The sequence below is a fragment of the Empidonax traillii genome, unplaced genomic scaffold, assembly GCF_003031625.1.
Source record: "Empidonax traillii isolate 1590-97213 ecotype Southwest subspecies unplaced genomic scaffold, ASM303162v1 scaffold693:size341962, whole genome shotgun sequence".
Classification (NCBI taxonomy): Eukaryota; Metazoa; Chordata; class Aves; order Passeriformes; family Tyrannidae; genus Empidonax; species Empidonax traillii.
In genome coordinates this window covers 172,918-195,952 of record NW_020955886.1, presented here as the reverse complement: position 1 = coordinate 195,952, position 23,035 = coordinate 172,918, and the positions used below count along the sequence as shown (strand labels likewise).

General features: G+C 35.0%; 1 protein-coding gene across 3 annotated transcripts in view; it reads left to right on the top strand.

The window, feature by feature from the left end:
* PCGF5 (polycomb group ring finger 5) overlaps window positions 1-22,661 on the top strand; it is a 60,551-nt gene extending 37,890 nt beyond the window's left edge. For 2 of the 3 annotated variants that reach the window (XM_027899863.1, XM_027899864.1), the window contains 8 exons: window positions 1,554-1,650; window positions 5,939-5,994; window positions 6,117-6,176; window positions 9,670-9,818; window positions 11,183-11,281; window positions 12,307-12,396; window positions 14,295-14,354; window positions 16,574-22,661. In XM_027899863.1, coding sequence (XP_027755664.1) covers window positions 1,554-1,650; window positions 5,939-5,994; window positions 6,117-6,176; window positions 9,670-9,818; window positions 11,183-11,281; window positions 12,307-12,396; window positions 14,295-14,354; window positions 16,574-16,621 — 659 coding nt within the window. In that variant the 3' untranslated portion in view covers window positions 16,622-22,661. The remainder of the gene's footprint in view (window positions 1-1,553; window positions 1,651-5,938; window positions 5,995-6,116; window positions 6,177-9,669; window positions 9,819-11,182; window positions 11,282-12,306; window positions 12,397-14,294; window positions 14,355-16,573) is intronic. The other variant, XM_027899866.1, reaches the window with a different exon arrangement.
* Window positions 22,662-23,035: the final 374 nt, after the last annotated feature.

Below are 23,035 nucleotides of genomic sequence, written 5' to 3'. Positions count from 1 at the left end.
TTTAACAAATTATAAAAGATCTGTGATATAAGAAGAGTTCTGTGTTTGCAGGTTCTTGCATCTGTATGCTAGTGCTAAATACCTCACAACTTCAGGCTAAGCGAATACTAACCCATATCCTGAGTTCTGAGTGCTGCTCTCATCATGGCATGAGAGACACTATGTGCAGAGGATGGTGCTGTGCCCAGCTCAAAGGGCTTCCTGAGCTCGTTTTACCAGATCACCAGAGATCTGCCCTGCATCCAGCCTTGCTGGAACCATTTAGCTTAGGGAGAGTGCCGAGAGCCAGCCAGAGAGTTCTGAAGTCTGTTGTCCCATTTGAAGTGGAAAGTTGATTGTAATTTCAACCAGAGCTGTGAAGTTAATGTCCTGAAGTTAGCGTTCTGAAGCAGCCGGAAAAAACACCTACACAGAGTTCTGATGTGTGTGCATTATGAGCATCACCTGATTTAACATAATTCTTTTGAGCATACTAAGGCAAAGACAAATGCAGGCTTTGCTTCTTAGGTGACACTTCTTAAAGGAATTTCAAGACTCCTTAAAGTTGTGTTATAATTCAAATTTACCACCTTGTTTAGAGACGTTTATGCTTCTTTGGGTAATTGCTGAAAGAAATTACCGTGTTTCAGCAGAAAGCATATTGCAATCACAGCAGTCCATTTATTTTTTTCAGTCCATTTACTGATGATTTTGCAGTTGTCATTTGAGTGTAGGTAAAGTAATAATAAGCAGAGGATAGAGTTTATCTCCATCCAGAATGTTGTAATGCAGTAATAATAGCAGGCATATTTGTTCTCATCAGTTTGGCTTCCATTTTCTTATTAATGGCATTAAAATCTACAGTTTGCAATTAATCATTTGGAAGCAACATGTAGCACCTTGCTTAGTTTAATTTCAGTTTATTGGGGTTTAAATTCACATTGTTCTTGGTTTAGGTTTTTTTATACTTGTCATGATCATGATCCTAATTTTTCATTGTAAGATTCAAGTATTAAATGTTTACTGTAAATTCTGTCATTGCTTTTGAAAGCACTATGTGAAAAGGGAAACATTTTGAACCTTTGTATAACTTCTGTGAACTTTCCTTTTACAAGAAGTATTTAAACCAGTGTTTTCAGTTGGAAGCAAAACATTGGAACAAAAATGATGTGCATAAGTAATTTTCAGATCAGCTGAAGTGATGGATGGCTCTGCTGGGCTTGAGCTCCCCAGCATGCATCTTCTCAGAACCTGCTCTTTAAGGGTTACATGGTATGGGCTTTGCATTTTATGATGTTGGGAGAATTCTAAGTAGTAAAAATACCACATACTTTAAAGCAGTGCTTGTCTAACCTGTGCTGCTGAACTTGATGTCTCAGTGGAGCAGAACTGTTGCTTTGAGGAACAAGAAGGGGAGAAAATACATTGTAATTATTTACTTTGAGATAATACTCTTTTATTTCTGATGCATGTAGTAGTTAGCAGGTATCACTAGGTTATATTAAGCAATATTATTTAAATCTTGTCTAAGTTGATTTTTTCTTTCTTTCTTCCTTTTTTTTCCTGTCTCTCAGTTTGTAAGACTTGTATCGTTCAACACTTTGAAGACAGCAATGACTGTCCCAGATGTGGCAACCAAGTGCATGAGACCAATCCACTAGAAATGTTAAGGTAAGGTAGTATTTCACAACATTTCCTAAAATGGAAAAACAAAAAATTGAAAAAAAAATCCTAGCATCTTTATCCTAAAAGGGAATTAATTGTTTTGCTTTTTTTTATAATGCATATATTAACTGTTCTGAGCCACATAGGTTGTCATTTTCTCAGCTCCCACTAAATTGTAAAATGGTTTTTTTTCAGATATAATAAAAGGAGGAAAGGTAAGGGAAAGACAATGAAAGACTGGGTATATATTACAAGTTAAAATAAACATTTTAGTACATCTGTTAAACAATTAAATGTACCAGATACCTTTTATTCTTTACATGGAATGAAATTAAATTGTAGAGTTTCTTTTTTCAAATTATTTAGGGCATTCCAATCTGCATGGCAAATTTTTTCTTCTTACAGCTATGTCAAAAATGAATCATGCAAATAACAATGTTTTTCAGGGCATAGATCTGCCAATCTGAATTGAAATCTGCTGTGAGATTAATGAAAAGACTCTATTGAAAAAAGGTTTTGACACTAAAAGTACCCTTTTTTGAGAGTTTGTATTTTTATATCACATAACACACCTTTTTAAAAACAGTTATTTTTCTTGGAATTTTGGATTCTCTTTTAGTCATGTCATGTTGAAATAAAGGTGATAGACGTCCCTTAAGTATAAGATGGAGAAATCAAGAAATGTCATCATAAGTTGAAGAACTTCATGTTTACTTCAAGTGATGAAGGCACTCCCTGCCCTCTCTCCCATCAATCCCCCCACCCCACTGCACCCCACGGTATTCTTATTTTGTAATACTGGTGTGAACTAAGGGAGAATTATTCTTGACTCAGTGTTAAACTATACATTTACATCTGGCATTTTACTAGGGTTGGTGTCACTTCCTGATGTCATTGTGTTGCTACAAATTTGTCATATATTGCTTTGATTTTTGACTCATGTATGCACAACCATTCCCATGCTTCAGTTATATACCAAGAGGAGAGGAGATTGAGACTAAATTCAGCAACTCTAAAGGGTGTTATTGGCCTTAGTCTTTATCATCTGAATGTTTTTGGAAGAGTAGGGCTAAGAGGGCTTATGTAGTAGAAAGTACTTTTCTGATCTCCTGTGAGTATTTCAGGCGCTGTGTGAGCTGTAATAGAAGATGCTATGGGCTACTAATGAGCTGAAAACAAAAGCATTTTAGTAATATTTTTATTTTGATGGGACCATTTCCTAGGAGATGAAAAACACGTTTTCTGCAACATTTTTAGTAAAGGAATACCGTCCTTTGAGCCGGAAAGTAGAGATGGGTGAGAAAAGTTAGAGTGCAAGCCAGAAATGTGGGAAGAGCTATTTTCTGTGTAATTATTTCCTGAAATTCCTTTTTGAGTCATTTGGTCTGTTTTCCAACAAACTGCATATAGTTAGTAGTTTCCTGGTTATATTTTATGAAACAGCTTTAAACATTTGCTAAACAAATAATCAGAAGAGCACATGGGCAGTGTAATAGAATGACCTTTTCTTGGAAGTTGCCTGCATAACTTAATGCATATCTTATGCTCTGACCATAGAGACCAGCCCCATCATTGCTAAAGAATGCAGTCATTTTCTGAGAAATGGCATTGAACACTAGATAGTAATTTTAACTTGAGATCTTTCAGATAAACTTTATGAACTGCTTATAAACTCAATTCTGAGTAACTTCACAACTGTGAGGTTTTTTACATGTATCTCGTAGCTGGCAGCAATTAGGGTCTGTTGAAACTGTGACTGAGTCTGAAACTCAACACTGAGTTCTAAAATGAAAATGTAGGAAGTGTTAAATACTATAATTCCCTTTACTGATTTAGCAGAATTCTGCATCATCAGTACTCAATAGGACTATGTTGACTTTACCATGCAGACAAGCTTCTTTTTCTCTTGGTAGCATTCTTCTGTGCATGCAAGTTTTCCTGAATGGTAGTCTTAGAAATATTTTGGTTCATGTTTGCTGATAATTATCAAGAGAGTATAGATCTTATAAGTCATTCAATATTATAGAAGAGGTGAAAACTATACAAAGCTGACACAAGTGCTTGGTTCTTCTGCTGTTCTTGTTACAGCATTAACAGAGAGTATATTAAATAAATGATACCGAATTTTGCCAAGTAGTTTCGTTTTGGAATGGGTTTGATGCAAGTCACAGAAATACAAATCTTTATGTTAGAGTGCTCGTAGGTTTGGATAATAGCAACACTCTAAGATGCATCTGAAATTGAGAATCTTTTTTTTCCCTATAGTTCAAATTTTCCTGCACTTAAAGATCAGGTAGATCTATTTTTTTCTGCCTCTTTTAAAAGTACTGATTAGTATTTATGCTCTGTATGGACAAAATAGCTTTTTTGTTTCATTTTTGGAAGAAAATAAAGACATTAACTGAAGTGGGAATCTGGTTCTTGCTGCTAGCACTGTAAATATGCAAAGTATGCTGGAGGTTTTTTGCTATTTTAGCGTTACCAGTGACTTTTGTTTTGTGCCGTTGAAGACAAATTAGAAAGTGCTAAGTGGGATCTTTCAAAAATAAATGTAGAAAACCCAGCATGTATTATATCATACTGAGGAACAGTGGGATTTTTAATTAAGGTAGTGATGTTCTCTTTTGAAGTCCTCATTTCATTTCTCTTAATCAGTACGTTATGAAGATTGGAGCTTTCTTAATATGTGACTTGAACTCCATTTCTAAGACAGGTTCCCAAGTTCCCAGTGCTCTGCTGTGGGAGCTTCATAGAAAGCAGTGCCATCTACTTATGTTAGATACTGACAGAGGAGGCTACAAAATACATCATTTGGAAAGGTGGATCTGTATTGCCCTCTGTCAAAAGTTAGGCACTCAAGACATCCCATGATTTTTGTTTCCTTCTTATCTGTGAGAAAGTGTTCTCTGTGCTGCTTTGTTTTAGCAGAGGTACGTTTCACTAGCTGATTTTTTCCTTTTTTTTTGTCCCTGTAAGAAGAAGCAATTAAAAAATGGATTATGGTTGTAGCTTAAACATGAATATTCTTATGGCATGGTTGTATCCATTGATGGATACAATGGATAGTCTCAGAACTAGATGCTTGGGTAATAGGTCTAATTGTAAACTTTGAATTTCAAGTTCTGTAAATTACTTTGAAGTACAAATTTTGTAAAGAAGAGAACTTTCAATGGTCATATATGTATTATAAGAAGATAATTGTTATCCATTAAATATGTACATATGCACATAACAAGTACACATATGTGTATTTGCAAATATATATGTAGAGAAATATATTCTGAGTTGAAAAATTATGGCAGTTAAAAATATACCAAAAGCAATTATTGTATTGTAGTTTCTTACTAAATTTCAAGGTACTTTCTCTGGCCGTATTACTTTATATTTTGTTTTGTCCTGGGTTTTTGTTTGGGCTGTGGGCAGTGGCAGTTCCTGTTCACAAGAAATGGCATAGAGAGCAAAGAAGGTAAAGGAAAAGAAAACACAATAAAATACAGAGGAAACTGAAGAATAAGAGAGACAGGGAGAAGAAGTGGAAGTAGAAAGCAGATGATAAATTAAATGGATAGGAGAGTAGGTTAAATTCAGAGAAAAGGAAAAAAAGTGTTTTAACTTCAGCAGCAAAGGTAACTGCACTGTGTCCAGAGGAAGGGACTGAATTATCTAGTTTTGGCACTGATATCAGGGTATGAGAGAACATGCCTGTGCTATGTTCTGTCTTCTGATATACAAACTCCTGGCAGATTTAAATAGTTCAGAATAATTACGGCTACTGAGAACTGTCAAGTCAGAGCAGCATGGATGCTCTGTGGTCTTCTTTATCCTGCCAAGATCGGTTTGTCTGTGGTGTAGTGAGCAGTTTGTTCAGATTTTCGTGACAGGCTTATTACAAAAGCACTTGAACACTTAATATGATAATGGAGTTTATAATTTTCATGCTTACTACTTATGAGCTGGACCTTAAAATTGGATACTACTTTTCCAATCTGTTCCTTTTAGTAATATGAATGTTTACGTGTAATACAAATTCAAAGTTTTGTTTCATTGTTGTTCTTATAAATTGAAAAATAAATTCCTTGGTTATTTAAAAAATAAATTTATTCAAGAGGTGGTTGAGATAAGCTTTGATGCATGTTGCCTCTCAAGCTAAAATCAGTTGGCTTTGAAAGGATTTATTATTTACCAGAAAAATACAACTCATTTTATTATTCAAAAGTTTTTGTTATTTAAACATTAAAAATTCTTAAAATGCTACTTTCCATTTAATGTGAAATGTATTTTTTCCCTCTGAAAGGCTGGATAACACCTTAGAGGAAATTATATTTAAGTTGGTGCCTGGACTTCGAGAACGTAAGTTTCTCACTTGGTTTTGGGTACCTTCTTGGGTTGATGGAGGGAATATGGCTATTTTTAATTATGTATCTGTATTATTGATTAAAAAATTCACATTACTGTTCTTTGGTATTAACTAGAGGAACTGCAGCGAGAGATCGAATTTTGGAAGAAAAACAAACCTCAAGAAAATGGACAAGGTAATGATTTTTTTCTTTCTCGTCTGTGTGTTAAGTAACATTGTTCATTAAGACCTGTTTGTTCACTTACACAAGTACATTGTTTTTACTGAATTCATGGTACTACAGAAACTTGTAGCAAATCTGTGTAAGTGTAGTGTGGGCCATTATGTACTGCTGCTTATATATTAACCAGCTGTTATACAAACACTGACTCTTTTACCATTATTTTTATTTGCATTTCCCTATGCTCTCACTTGTAACACTCTCATGATTTCCCACTTAAATTCTTAATTTTCTTAATACAGCAAGATACAGATTTTTTTTTTTAGAGTTTTTACAGATTACTTTCTGTTACTGAATGTGACCATCTGTTAAGTAGGAGGTTGTCAAGAATTAGTTACGACAAGTAGTAAAACAGTTTTCCACACATGCTAAACAATTGTTTTATATAGATTCCACAATGTTGTGGGGTTTTTTTGTAGTTGACCCATGAAGTTTGAAAGCTCAGTATTGAGGTACTAAGGGAGGACTACATCCAACTGTTTTAATGCCCTTTTAATTTGGCAAGTTTTTGATACCACAGCCTATTTGATATGATTTTGAAGAACTTTTGAAAAGCTCTGCTAAGTTAAAGAAATAGCTCATTTTGGTAAAGAATAACTGTCAAGTAAATATCTTGTAATACTCTTCTGCACTCAATTGTTTATATCTTCCTTTCAACTTCATAACATTTCATTTTCTTTCTCACTGGTTTTGATGATTTGCATTCGGCATCCATTGTAAGGGACAAGGTTATTTTCTGTGTTATATAATTAAATGAAGAACTGCAGAACAGTTTAGATGAAGTTATATTACTTTACTATATCATACTATGTAGTGTATACCTGTTCAGTTTTAAAAATACTTAAAAAATATTTATGTAAAGGATAGACATTTCTTAACTGTTTAGAAAATTATTTTCTGCTATATACATAAATAGAAAGAATTAACACTGCATTTACAAACTTGTAGAATGTAACTTTTAACCAACTTATTCTTCTGGTTTTTACCTTTCTCCCACAGTTTAATGGTAAACCTAATGGAGATGAGTTACTCAGTGTAGTGAGAGTTTGGATTGTTTTGTGAAGGAAAGGCAGGCTCTAACTGTCAAAATATGCTTATGAGTAGCTACATATGTATCCAGCTCCATTAGTGACTGTATTCTTGGGCTATGAAAATTTGGCTCTACAAACCATTTAAAAGTCATGACAACTCATTAAGACAAATTATGAGCATTGAAGCTGTTTTCTGCCGTTAACAAGCATTTAGAATTTTGCCCAAGAATGAATTATTTGCTGATCATAATTTCAGTAAGAAGAGACTGTTTCAGTTGTCAATACCATGCCCTGCAATCACATTGTCAATCTGGTTTAAGAGCCTGTCAGTTATGTCCTGTACCACAGTTTACAGCATAGTTCCCAACCTTTGCATCTAAGATGTGTAAAAAAATCCCAGGACTTGGTTTTCACACATCAGAAGGGGGGGAAAAATCAAAGAACAAAACATGTCTCAGGCATTGGTGGTGTCAGTAGGAGAGTGGTCACCAGAAAAGATTAATGGATGATGAAATGCACAGTGGTACAGAGAAAAAAATATTCATTGGTCCTCTCCAGCCTGAACTGGGGAAGGAAGAGGGCAAACAGCTTTACAGGAACTCACTTGCTGATGATTAGTTTTATGGTCAATATCTGAGAAATGCACAGAAAGTAGACAATATCCAAGGTTTGAAAGAAAGATGAGAAAAAAAAAGAGACACCAGTTTATTCCCTTGGGAAAGAAGGGTGGAGGTGAACAAGGTTTTGGTTTGGTTTTCCTTTCCTGTTCTTGGCTTGATGTTTTTTGACTTGGAGAACAATGAGCCCATTCTGGTGAGATTAAATTTATTTCTTTTTAAACTTCTATCATATTGAACTTTAATAACATGCTTGTAATGGACCATCACATTGATTTCTGGAGGCTGCCTGTACAAACATCATTAATTCTAATATTTACAAGGTTTTTTCAGAAAATGTTCTGATGCCATTTACATGGGGGAACATTTGAATTTCTATCGGGATACCTTGGAAGATGTGACCTTTTTTGCATGTTTACCAGTTTCTGGAATTATTTTATGATGGGAAATTTCCTAGTTTCCCTAGTTCTGTAGTTGGGTTTTTTTCCAAGGCTTTTCAAATTGCATAACTAAACTTTCCTCTATTATTCAGCATTGATAACTGTTGAAAGTTGTTGATGTATTTGCAGAAGGATCTGTGAATCATAGGCAGGCGCTCAGATAAATGATTGTGATGGGTAGACTGCACCTGCTGAATTAAGAATTTGCTTCCTGGACTTTCACAAACAAAGAGAAAGAAATCTGTAGTTTGATGCTTAAATTCTGTTCACAGGAAGATGATAACAAAATGTGTATATGATACACAATCAACTGAATGTGTCAATAGCTAATAAGGGATTTAAGGACAAATATAATTATAAAATAATTAAAAGTTGTAAGAAAGAAAACTAATGAATGTAGCTTAAAATTCACCTTGAATATTTAAACTGAACAAAAGGAACTAATTACTGTGTCAAGAAACTTAGTCCTGGCTTGGTATTTATTCAAATTTATGTTCTGTTTTCTTACCTGGACTCTTCTAAATTACTTTAGAATTATCGTAAGTGTAGGAAAGCAGCAGAATTTGATAGGAAAATTTTTCAAAAGGATGCATAAGCATCTTATTCAACTTAATTGTGATAAAGTTTTATTGCAGCAGAGAACAGCCTTTGTTTTAAATCTAAATAAATAAATGGAATATGGAAAAAACCAAAGGTATACAATAGGATTATTGTATACTGTATTCCAAATATGTGAAATTTACCCCATTTTACGGTTATTATTTACATACATTGCGGACTTATCTAGATCTACTTGCTGGTCTCAGCATTCAAGTGTTCAACTTTGCTAAACCATTGAAAATTGTAGAAAATGTTACCTTTTCCAGAGGGGTAGAATTTTAAACCAGGAATCCGTAGAACATTTTAAACCAGGAATTTTAAACCGGGAATCCATGTTAACAGTATCAGTGAAAAGGGATAACACATTAAATGTGATTTTGTAGGATATATGTGCTCTTCTGAGAAATACTGCGACCTTTCCTTTCTTATTATTTTTTATTTTTAAAGGGGAATAAGTAAGTGCACAGTTGCAGGCTTTTAATTACCAGACACATCAGAAGTAGACAGCTATAACCATTATAGTCCATCAGACTAATTATTTTCTGTTCCGTTGAAATCCACTGTTTGCAGATTGCATTAAAATTTCAATAGGAGAAATTTGTTTTCAGAGATTTTTAAGTTGGTCATTAAAGAATGCACTGAATTAAAATTGTATAAATTAATTTGAAGAAAAAATATGCACATGAAAAGGTTGTATTTCCTTAAATATTTGACTTTTATTTACTTTACACTTAAATAATTTGATCTTCATGTTTTACAGATGAAAGTCCAAAAGCTGATAGACCCAAAGTAGATGAGGAGTGTGATGAAAATGAAGAAGATAAAGACTATCACAGGAGTGACCCACAGATTGCTATCTGCCTCGACTGTTTACGCAACAATGGGCAGTCAGGAGATAATGTAGTCAAAGTGAGTAGTAAACAATCTGTGCTGTTGTTACTGATGGCAGAATGGAGGAACCAAATTATTTTATAGCCATTAACAATAAACCTCAGTGTGGTGACCTCTACCCACTTTCCACGCTTATTTAATCCTTCTGTTTGAGGCATTTCAATGCATCTTGGAATTTTTTTAAAAATACGGTTCCGTACAGGAATTCATCCGTGACTGTGGAGGTTTTTTTGTGTATGGATTATGGTTTTGTAGTGTACAGCCTTGGTGGTATATCACTGCATTACACAGCAGATTACAGCATACCACAGAGGTGCTTATAAAGCTAGCTGTAGGTGAGCTGCCTCATACTTTCAGGATTACTGTCTTAACATGCCAGCATGAACCTGCTTTTGAGATGTGTTGTGCACTGAATGACTGGGATCCAGATCTTCTGAGCTGTAAACCTGATTCTGACACAGGTGTCTTGTCTGTGGCCTTGGGCAGGTCACCTCCATCTGCAAACTCTGTAGAGTAATACCTGTCAACTGCTGTTTTAAGAATTAGGTATATTTAGTTTCTGTTCCTGAAGGGGATTACCTAATGATATTGAGTACAGAGGAAAGGCTTTAGAAATCCCCTTAGATTTTAATAATGTTTTATTAAAATACAAATAGAAGAATTTTTTAAAAACATATAAAGAATATTTCTAATAAAATTACTTATATTTTCTGTGTGATATGTTACATGTATAATTTCGGAAGTTCTTAACACAGTAAGAAAGTTTTGATTCATCAAGAAAACATACCTCTATGTTATCACTTTGTTTATGCTTTATACGGTGAGAAATCTGTGTCTCCATCACCATGTGAGAGTCTCAGGCTTCCAATCTTCTGTTGAGTCAAAATCATTAGGTTCTGGATCACAGAATCTATGATAATAGATCATGTCTCAGATTTATAGCTTCTCTGTATTTTACCTAGATTATTTCAGAGTGTCTTTGCTTCCTTTTTTTCTCAAGGACTTAAGAACTTCAAAGAAACACAACATTTGTTTAAACCCGAGTGTTACTAACACAAACATGTAGATTATTTAAGCTCTTCTGGAGCTTTTCATGGTTTTATGGTAGTTGGGCTTTGGTTTTTTCCTTTCCTCCCTTTGATGTCTTTCAGACATTTTTTTTTTTTAGAACCAGAGATGAGTCAAATGAGCTTGTTTGTATTGTAACCTTTTAAATTTTGCGAAAAAATGAACCTGTTGTGCTGTTATGAGTTAGAAGAGAGTGCACGAAAATTGGTTACTGATTGAAAAAATGATTAGTTAAAGCTGCTCTTGTACTAAAGATTGCTCTAGTTTACCAGAATGTCTAACAAGGTTTTTCTAATTTGTTGCTGTTGCTTTAGGGTTTAATGAAGAAATTTATCCGCTGTTCTACTCGAGTGACTGTGGGAACTATCAAAAAGTTTCTCAGCTTAAAATTGAAACTTCCAAGTTCTTACGAGGTACATTTGAAAGAAAAATACTTTTGTTTTTATTTCCCTGAAACATAATACATTCCTGTGAAATTTAATCATGTTTGAACCTGCTTCCCCTCTTCCCAAGGATACAGGAATTTAGACTGAAGGACAATTTCTTCAACCAGTTCTCTTACAGGAGCCAATGACTCCATGAACTGCAGCCTCCCAGCTTCAGTCAGGGATAGGGCTGAGTTAGGTTAGGTGCACGTGTGTTGCTGCGTCCAGGTGTTTGTCACAGTGTCATGACATGCTGACCAGCCTTTTTGGTGTCATTTGGCTTTGTTATTTTATCTCTCTTGCACCTTAATGGCTTCTGTTACAAAGAATCTGTTTTCCTCAAAATGCTTTTTTTCCTCTAAAAACCAGAAAAACATTGTAGCTCTAGTAATCAAAATATTGTCACACATTTTCAGTGGCGCATAGCTGTGACATGCTATAATACAGTTTAAATTAGTCATTTTTCATAATCAGATGATTATTTTTCTCTGTCTTTTGCTTTCAGTTAATGAATGTTAGTATACTCGGAAGTGCATTTTTTTTGTAATTTATAATTATTTTTAAACTAATTTTTTAAAATTACTTTGTAATTTATTTTTTGTATGACAGTTACGGTACTTCTGGTTTGTATCTTTGGGTTTGAAAGAATATTGGCATAGTAAGGTGGTCTTCTAAATACAGCAGAAGTCTTTTTCTTCAAACAGGTACTGTGTACTATTGCTAAATATAGGGAATGTTTGTCTACTAGTGATTTCCTACCTCACTGGCAGACTTCCTTCAGTTCACACTTCAAATGAAAACACAAAAGTGAAAAAAAATAAAGTGGAATAGTAGTGTACAAATTAGCATATTGTCAGCGTGTTGTATTCATCCAGGTTTGATATACATGTCTGATAGAACTGTTGTATAATGATAGAAGTTGAGGGATTAACTCTGAGACGCACTTAGGAGTTCATTTAGATACTAAAACTTTGCATCCCTTTGTCTTACTGTTTGTTCTGTTATGTTTTAAGCTGGATGTACTATGCAACGGAGAAATTATGGGGAAGGATCATACTATGGAATTCATCTATATGACAAGATGGAGACTAAGAGGCGAAAACGTAAATACTGTTACATTATAAATAAATGATGTTTTGGTATATTTGTTATAGACAGTGTACATGCTTTCAGGGCTTGGTCCAAAAATATAGTCTATGATTCTTCAAAAAACCCTTACTTAAAAATGCCTTTTGCATGTTTTCTGGATTTCTTATGTAAAACCTTGTGAGGGAAACCCTGCAGCACATATATTGAATAGATTCTGAAACTTCAAAATAGCAGATATACAACATTTACATGCAAGTTCTGCTCCAAGTTTTAAGTCAAGTGTCCGAAAACTCAAGCGCTTGTTCTTTTCCTGCAAATGTGCTTTTGGTGACCTTTTGAGTTACAATAGTTGGCGAATCTGCATCCAGCAGTTCTTCAGTAAGAACCTGCTTTATTCAGTCAGTAAACTGAAACTGACACTGGAAAATTATTGGTGAGATCTAACTGTTTCATTACTGTTTCTGTTAATGCTACACACATTTTTTTAGATGTACTGTTGTTCAACACTAACATCTAGATAACAGCCAAATGGGTTTTCCTTGCTGCATGTGTATATTTTTTAATAGCAATATTTAACCTTTTTACTGACATTTTTTTCAGGTCTGATACTCAGTTTGTTTTAGTAGCCCTTATATCACCTTGTATATTTAATTTTTTTGGTTAGAAGTCATATCCCATTTGTTTCCCTTTCTTTTATACATTTGTCTCTGTGTGGCTGTGGATTGTTCTTCAGTCTTTATTGCTTTGTAGTATATGCAGGGTTGTTGTCTGTCATTACTACTGGAAGCTAAATTGAGAGTGCAGCTAAGGTTAAGCATTTAACATACCTTAATTTACTGATCTGTGGAAAATTCCAAACTTTCTATATTCTTTTTTTTGTTTGTTTAAGCACCGTAGTGCTCAGAATAAAAAGCACTGGGACATGGGCAGGGAAGACAGAGGATTAAACACACTGTGGAGTTAACAATTCACAAGGATCTCAAAGTTTTACCTTAATCTGAAGCAGCAGGGGGGAGGATAGATTTTGATAGCAATTAGGGGATTTAGCGTACGTAAGCAAGTATTCATTAAATTTGAGAGTAATATTGCACTGAAATTTGTTGGTTGCTGAAACCACAATATTGCACGAATAAGGGAGCTTAAAGTAGTGTTTTTTCCAGGACTGTCTTGAAATCAGTGGGTGTTTGGCTTGCCATTTTGTATTTTTGTTAGCATTGGCTGTACTATTAGGAAGCATTGAGGCAAAAACTTTAATGATAATGGGATTTTTTCATCCTGCAGCACCTGCCTACAGATGGACTTTTGGCAGGTGCATTGTATTGGAAGCGACAATAACTATCATTTTGACAAAAAAGACATTTGTACTGGTGAAAGTTTTTCAAAAATCTCAGAACTAGAGCTTTTCATGTTAAGTGAATATAAAAGTCGACAACTTGATTTCAAGTTTGGTAGTTGTGTTTATATACACAGAGTATAGTCAGTTATGTGTTCATCGTTTATGTAGTTTTAAATCACTCCCCTGAAGTCAGAGATGACTAAAACCTGTAAAAATTAAACTGCTGTTAATAAATCCAGTAATATATAGGCTTTTACAATTTTTTTCCCTTAATGAAGTTGCAATGGTAATTAGTTAACAACGTCTTCTTCTGAATGAAGATCAAATAAGTCCATTATATACATCTTTGGTAGTATTGGCCATGAGCTTTTACTGGCATACCTGTGGACCTTACATGAGGTAGACAAGTAAAGGGAAAATGTCCATTTATTCATTAGAGAAGTCTTTCCTGTTTTTAAATAAGTAAGTTAACTGTGAGTTTTAAATTTGAAAAATTAAAAAAAAAAAATATTCTCTAAATGTGTATGTCCAGCTGTGGATGCCTCTTATCTGATCAGAAAATCATCTCCTTCGCAGTTTCGGTGTCAGAACTGCTCATCTTCGCAAGTCTGCTCACAGGATGGCACTTTTTATCAGGTAAGAGGCACTCACGACTGTACATATTACAGTCATTAAGGTCCTGTCAGCACTTCAATTGTAATTCAACTTGTGGAGTTTTTATAATTCCTCACACAAAGTGCTAAAACTCTGTGAGCGAGGCCTGAGCATTTTCATTCCCTCAGTGCAAGCTTTACTGAATGAATAAACACAGTCCATTCAAAAGGTTTTTTACTTTACATTAGGCTGTTTAGGGGTTTTTTAATGGAGAGATACCCTTCTGTAGAGTGATATCCATATCAGTCTCAAAGGATTATCTACCTCTTCCTATCGCATCCTTCTAACTAAGCAGCATTGGGCAGTCCCTGACAAGGGTTCAGAATTGAAGAGTGTAAATCAAAGAAGACAGCGTTGGTTTCATCTCTTTATGGGAATCATTATGTCCTTTTTAATGGAGTAGAGAAATGTTAGATTTTTGTAAACTATATTTCTTTCATGTATTTTAAAATTAGAAATGGAATAATGCCTTAACTTCTAGAATATATAAAAGAGCAAAATCTACAGAACCTGCAAACTGAAACTGATTTCTAAGTTTAATGACCAGTCTGGTTCATATCAATTTGAAATGATATTTCAGTTTCCTCACTGAAAATTTTTATTTGAACTTCTTTCTAAAAGTTACTTTGCAAGTTTGAAATAATATTTTTGCATGAGTCAAAAATTAAAGCAAGTGATAGAGGGTCACTCTCCACTACTGATGGCGGAGCAACCTACTGCACTCATGCTTACTTCAGTAGTTGGAGTTGTTCCAGCACAGTGCATTTTATTTGTACAGTTTTGTAATTTTGTTTGCAAAAACACTGAGCCTCACTGGTTTACTTGGCAATTCAGTGAAGTGACTGCTCTATCTCTACCTGTGTGCAGTTCCAATATGATTTGTGTACTTTTAGAGACAATTTATATAATCAAAGTGAAAACCATGTGAAATAGCATTTAAATAATATGGTAGTCATATCCTTTGCAAATGAAAGAATAATCAAAGACAAGTAATTTATGGTACTACAGATAAAAGTTTGTTAATTGCACATGCAGGCTATACATGGTGCTCCCTGTCTTCTCTCCTAAATACTCCTGATACTGTTAATACCTCTTGGTTTAGGTTGTGATTACTCTACACTCCGGTTTGTAAATCCCCTGCAAGTGTGATGGCATTTAGTTCTTGTGATCATTTCACTCTCATGTCATGGAAAGTTTATTAACCCATATAGGCCTCTGCAGCTGTATCTTTGTTTCTTCATCTCCATTGCATTTAAAAGATGCAGCATAATATTTCTGGTTTTATTGATAGGTTCTGTAATAATTCTTTGTATTTCCAAATTTGCAATTAAAAAAAGCTTAAATGAGCTTTATTCCTTTGTTCTGTGGCAGGGAGGTATTTGAGATCATACACCTGCTGAACCAATGAGATTTTCCAGTGTTTTATGCTATAGAAAACATCTAGTACCTTAATGAAGTTAAGAGGAAAACTTCAGACTTAAATGAAATGCTGACAGGCTATAAAAGTAAGACGTTTAGTAAAACAACACTTTGAGCAAGGTGTTCTACAGCCCTGTTGGGAAACTCACCCAGTCTTGCCTATCATTTCACAACAGCTTTGTCCAATTCAGGAATCCAAGAAGAAGTTGACTTGCCTTTTTTTTTTTTTTTTCCTCAGTAGGAACTAATAAAAAGTTATCACTAGATCTGAAATTAAGGAGTTTGAATTTGGGGGAAAAATTACCTCTCATCTCTCAGAAAATCAACTGACACCAATTTGACCTCTTTTTTTTTTTTATAGTTTAGCTATGGAACCTCTGCATATATAAAATTCAAACAAAGTATACCACCTGTAAATTTACTTTGGTTTAGAAAGTAAAAAATTTCAAGACTGATTTTTATCAAGCGCAGCAACACAGAAATAAGAGTTGTTTGAGTACTCCATCTATATATGTAATAAAACACAAATATTTAAATATATGAAAGCAGATAGAGAAATTTTGTATCAATGACTGCTAATAGATTTGAGGTACGGGTATAGGTTTAACTGTTGTATGGAGTTGTTTCATATAAATAAAACTGTCATGTACTTGTGGCTTAGGGATAAGCACTGGCTATTCTTAAGGCAGTTTTTTAATTGCGTTTTCTTTGTATGGTTTATGAATTATGTCTTCATGTTTTCTCTGGTTTTCTTGTTGTTTTTCCCTTGCTTTTGTTTTCAGTCTTACCCTATGGTACTTCAGTATCGACCTAGAATTGACTTCGGTTAGACCAAAGGGCCAGATCCCACTGAGATGAATCCTGCACTATTTGTTTACCCATCGACAGATTGCACAATGAATGGATGTGCCTGGATTGGGGGGACACAGCCAGATTTTCAGCATGCAAATAAGGACATTGTCTTTCTTAAAATTGTCAGTTGCATCTCTGTTGTTTCTATTAGAGCAAGCCAAGTGCCATTCTGCTACTGAAATGTGCATAAGATATTTGTGTATCTTAAGGGTGTGCTGCAAATCATAGCCAAAATCATGAAATGTACAGTCAAGATTCAAAAACTATGGAATATTTTTGCTTGCGTGTTAGAAAATTTTTCTGGTCCTAATATTGATTACATTAGCAAAATGGCAGAGTGCTCATTCCATGTGGTGTTGCAGTTTCACACACTTACTATTTTACTGAATATTGTTGTTTAAATCATAGAGTACTGTACAAATAACTAAGGATTATACCTTGACGATATTTTGTATAGAAAATATATTTAGAAAAGTGGTTGTTGGGCCACTACCTTTTTCTTGATGAGGTTCTCATGGGTCCAGGTATAGCTCGCTCATGAGTGTGCAACAGTCCTTTTGCAGTGAATGAAGATTAATTACACTTAACAGGAGATGTAGAACATGATAATTCAAAACAGTAATTTTAAATCTTCTAAATAGATTCTACTATTATTGCTTAAAAGCATTGAAGCCTTTGTGATTGCACTTTTCTATGGTTTCCCTGAAGATTGGAATTTGGGATACTACCTATTTTTGGAAAATGGTTTCTGGTCAGATTACGTTTTTTCTAATTAAGCTTCCGCAAAAATGAAGCTAAAATAATATAAATGTCTATGGAAAAAATAAATTTCACTACAAAATTACAACCAAGGCAAAATTTTACATAATTATTACCTCTCATAAAAAGCATTTCCTTTCAAGATTGGATGGAGGTCTATAGTATGTGAAGACAAAAATAATATATAGCTTTAATTACATATTGTACCTCTTGCAACTATCTGGAGTTTAGAATTCATTACAGAAATTTTCATTAGTTAAAGTCACATCATAAAACTATTTCCATAAAATTAGAGGTAGTGCAATACTGAAGATAAGCAGTCTGACCAATATAATTGTTCAGGTCATCTTTTTTTTCTAAGACCTGGTAGTGCTGGATAAAGCGATTGTTGCCTTAGGTATTGCAAGCGTAATGGTTCTAGCATGGAATTTTTTTGGGGGTTTCGGGTAATGTTGCAGGGAGCATAGCAATGTGTATGTTTTCTGTAGTCTTCCATTGTCTTTGCTTAATAGTCAGTTGAGTTTTTCTCTTCAAGTTCTCTGGAGATATTTATAGTTCAGTAACTTTATGTAATTTCTACTTAATAGATGCCTGCTAGTGTTGTAGATAGCTATTTACTTTTTTTATGCCTTTTGCATACAGCAAAAAGGAACCAAATTAATTTTTCAGAAGCTACTGTAGAGTGAACTGGTCTTAGACAAAGTGAAAATTCTTTCTTGGGATCAAGTATAAAAGATGGATGCAAGGCTGTAAATCCTTTGTAAGTGTATGTCCATGTACATTAGTATGTTCTGTAGGAGAAATAAGCATGTTGTGGACTAAATCTGGCCCCTGTAATGATGTTAGGAGTTCTAACATTGATGACTTGAGGAACATCATGCCTAGGGCAGGTTGAATTCTACCATTGCACACCAAAGCCCATATGACACACAGAAATAAAGATGCTGTCGGTAGCAGTCTGTTTAGGAAACCTGCTATTGCAGGTCAGGTTTGCACATATTGTGCAGGTGCCAGTGGGACTGGGAAAGCAAAATGTTAAGGAAGTTGCTGCCCCTTTCTGCAGGCACAGTGTGCTGGCCGATACAGGCACGTGTTCGTGGGAAGGGGTGCATGTACTGGCTGCAGGGAGCAGTCACCTTTTTGCCCTCCCAGTCTGTGATGTGCTACTTGACAGAAAGAAAATTTTCCATGTAGGGAGGGCCCTTCTCTGCAGAGCCTCTGGGGAAAAATAGATTCTTTGTGTGTATAGAGGTTCTCCTCATGGAGCAGCTTGGAAGAGCAAAGCATACATTCTGATTGCGAATCATTTTTTCTCTTTAGTATACATAATTATTTTGTACAGTAGAAATAGGGTATTATTTGTAAATATTTACATGCACACACAAATGACACCTTACAGTTTTTATATATTTCATGTGTTTTTATACCAGAATTTTCACTGTAGATTTGCTTGACATAAAACACCTGTTTCAATTTATCACAAAGGTAATGGTAGGATGCTTAAGCATAATTTCTGCTTCGTTCAGGGCACAGTTCAGGGCTGAGTTTTTTTCTCAGCAATTGTACTTGCTGTTTTGACAAATTTGAACAGACTTGTTTTAAAAAGACAGGAATGCATCATTTTTAATCCATCCACCTAACAGGGCCCCTGTAATAGCACTGTTTTCGTGTTGCCTTTGGAATGGTTCCTAGTAGAAGCTTTCTTTGACTGTTTGATAACTTTCTGTATTCATAATTCAGAGAACTGTGAATTCTCTCGATCAGAATTGGACATTGTTTTAACTCATGGTATTTTCTTGATGCAAGTTAAATCTAGGTTACAGAAGACAAATCTTCATTTTAAGCATGGAAAATACTGACAGATCTGAATCGATGTTCCCAGCTAAGAATGGTGGCATTAAATGCATATGAGCTAACCACCTACACTTTATGCATTTCTGATTTGATGGCACAGTGCCCGAGTGCTGCTACAGTTTAATAGTTTTTGTAACAGTGAAGTGCCAGTGAAATACGTATCTTAACTGGGCAGCTTATATAGCACAGGCATTGCCTTCCTTACGGGAAATTTTTCTCCTATATAGTACATATGTGCCATATGTCTACAGATATGCATATTTAATTCATTTGTGCCAACTAAGAGTATCTGAGCACCATAGGAATATGAGAATGCATGTGTAGATTCCTGTGTGCCAAAGACGGGGTGAAGTGAAATGAGTACCTAAGTATTCCCTTCAGACTGCACCATATGCCATCCTAGAGCAGATGCCTGGATGGAGTCACACTTTCTGAGCATTCCATGACAAAGTGTCACCACTGCATGCTTGTAAAGCATAGGAATATAAGTGTTGCTGCCACTGTGTTTCTATGACTTTCCCATATCAGAAATATCTAGCTGCAGAGGGATAAGACCTAAAAAATTCTGCACTACTACCTAACCTTGCTGTCTCTTATTTAGCACATTTGGTGCTGCTTTGTTTTTCCCTTAAAGTGAAAAACTCATTCATTAGAGTCATAAGCAACTTTTTGTTCAGCATAGCTGATTGCTGCATTTATCTAGTAACAAGCTGTAAGCTAGAATTCACAGACAAGATCTTATAACATCTCAAACAATACGGAATTAGATGATTAACCAAGAAATGTATCTTCCATCATGCATTACTACACTGCTGGTAGCTAAGGGCCTAGTCCTGTAAACTTTTTTGTTCCTTTTAAATACCAAATAAGATTACTACAATAACTTAAGTGACTCACCACTATAGTAGGTACTGCTCACTTGAAAGCTTCTGGGATTTGGGTCCTAGGAGTATGCAATGCTGTAAGTATATTCTGCATACTCAGCTAGTTTGCAGTAATTGTGCAAAAAAAATATAAAAGTATTATTTTGACTTTATTGAAAATGTTATACAAAACAAAGTGCCTGATTATTAATACAGAATACCTTTTCAGCCCATTATTTGCATTTGACAGGGTAATATTTGCTTCTGTATTTTATCTATGGTCTTAATATTTTCAGCAAGAATATTTCATAAACATGCTGTACTGAGAAGCTTTCCGGGGAAAAAGGCATAAAAAGAAATATGCCCTTTTAGATAACTTAAACCCTATCTCAGTAGAAATTATATGAAAAAATACTTTTATATTGAAAATATTCCATTTTCTGCATAAGGGACCCTTTAATTCTGAATCTTGGTGTGTTTTCCTCTATAGGTTCCAGCAATATGACTTCACTTTTCTGTTATTGAAAACAGTTCTAGTGCATCAGGAGAAAAGAGATTGATCCCATTCCATTTAGAGAGAAGCTAGGCTCTTATTCTCTGATGCAGACAAAGTAATGGTCCAGAGTTTCATCTCATCTCTCCCATGTATAAGTTACACATGACCTTGTGAGAGACATAAACTATTTTTCCTTCTCTGCTGCTTTCAAAAATAACAAAATAGGCCAGGGTTTAGTCCTTTAATTGAATCAGTTACTGAGCTTTATCATTTGTGGGTTTTTTTATGTTTTCACGTAAGTGAAAACAAGAAGAGGCATCCACACCCCAGAAAAAACATTCTTGAGAGGACTTGCAACAAAAGAAATAGCATCCAGCTCAGCCAGATACTATGTCTGGTAGAAATACTAGAGAACAGATAGCTGTTCAAAGCCAATCCTAAATCTCAAAATAAACAGACTGAGCCTTGTGTATAGAGGGGCTACACAAAATACTGGGCAGTTACATGCACTGATTGAACTTATTTTTATCCTGGAAAAGTGCAAAGGCATTAAGATTTACATGCCTATCTAAGAGCTTAGTCCAGTTTCTTCACTTAATCTGACAGGGTGAAGGCATCTCTATGCTTCCTACGAAAATGCATATATCATGCAGCATATTCCCCTCTGATTTTACTTTGTGCTTTGTTATCTTATTATTTTCTCAGTTAAAATGTCTTAAGCAGGCACTTTCTGTCCTCTAATTAATTCTAGGTCATTACACATCTTTTACCCTTTCCCATACCCCACCCCATTTCATACCCAACAGGTTAAAACATTGAGGAATTATGAAGGCGAAATTGCCCATGAGGTGTCAGCTCACACGTTTCATTCATCAGGCAGCTCTCACAGATTTCAGCCGAGTTTTCACAGTTCTGCATTTTGAATCCTTTATAGCCCGTTTGAACAAGGTCATACTTCCACAAGGGGTTGAGCTAAATACACTTGTTTGAGTAAGGATTGCAGTCTGCCAGAGTGTGCTCCAAGATGAATAACAAGACATGAGGGGATTGATTCACCCTAAAGGAAATGTGAAAAGCTTCCAACTGCACATTTACCACTAATTTTGTGACATAGGGATTGTCTGACCTTCAGACCTCAGCTGAAACATCCATTGTAGGAATGTCCTCCAACAGATGATCTTGTAATGTTAATATATTTCTCTTCATAAGCAGACTTAGCTGTTGATTGTCTAATTGCTGTCTGCACTGTCTGTAGAGCAAATTAAAGCATTAGATTCCAGAATAGGAATTTGATTAATTAATGAATTCCTGACAGATTTTTCTATCCAAGGTATGTGCCATAAATCTTTTGAATTCAGGTAGCTTGCTGCTACAGTTGAGTAAGGCCGTGGTTTCATTCTCTAGTGAGCAGTTTGGGTCTGTGTGGTTCTGGAGTGTGGCAGTGAAACGGAGGAGCTCTGTAGATGGGTAGAAATGTCTCAGTTATCTTTTGCACTTGCAGAAGGAGACCATGTTCTGTAAGCTCAGAATAGAGGAGGATTCTGGAATGAAAGATGTCTACAAGTTGAAAGTTTTTGCCATTACATTAATTTTAACCAAAGAGAGGCATTCGTTTGACTTTGCTTGTTTTTCTGAACCATTAGGCATACTTTTCTTTGAAGTTCATACTAGAACTTCTATGTATTTTTAGGAAATACTTCTAACATGGTTGACAGTTGACAGGATGAGGTGAACAGAAGTAGCTACTGTGCATTTTCCTTTTTTCTTGTGATAGCGAGTGGAAAGCAAAGTAAGAGTTGAGGGAAGGTTGCTATTCGATACACAAAATCGCTGCAACAGTATAACATTTTGCTGCTAGTTAACATACTGAGGTTTTTATTACAAATGAAGTTGTAATGAAGATGTTTATTATCAAAGTGCAAGGCACATATTTTATGATGGTATTCTACTCCTAAAATTCAGTTTTGTATTGAGTATGGTAGGTATTGTTCCTGTTGCCTCCTGAATTTTGATGCAGTAAAATGAAATGGGCTCCCTTTTTACTGACAAATACCACATGCTAATCAATTTAAAGTCAGTCTTCATTGTCAGATATTTAGTTTGTTCAGAAAAAACAAGTGGGTTTTTTTAAATAAATTATTTTTATGGATAATCAGCAGAACTGAACCATTAGTAGTTGTCTGTGTCACTAAGCTGAAGGGTTAGGCACACCTAGCAGTTTCCAGAACAAAACAGAAAAAGCAAAACACAACAGGAATAGCATAAAGGTTAACAGACATGGAGTAGCTCTTTGAGTCCTAGCTCATGTTCCCAGAGAAAAGCACAAAGGCTTGCATTACTGATGTGTCTGCTATACCTGGCCTGTGAACTAACAAAAACTTCAGTGTGCTGTCAATCCTGTAAACCTTCCAAAGCACAAA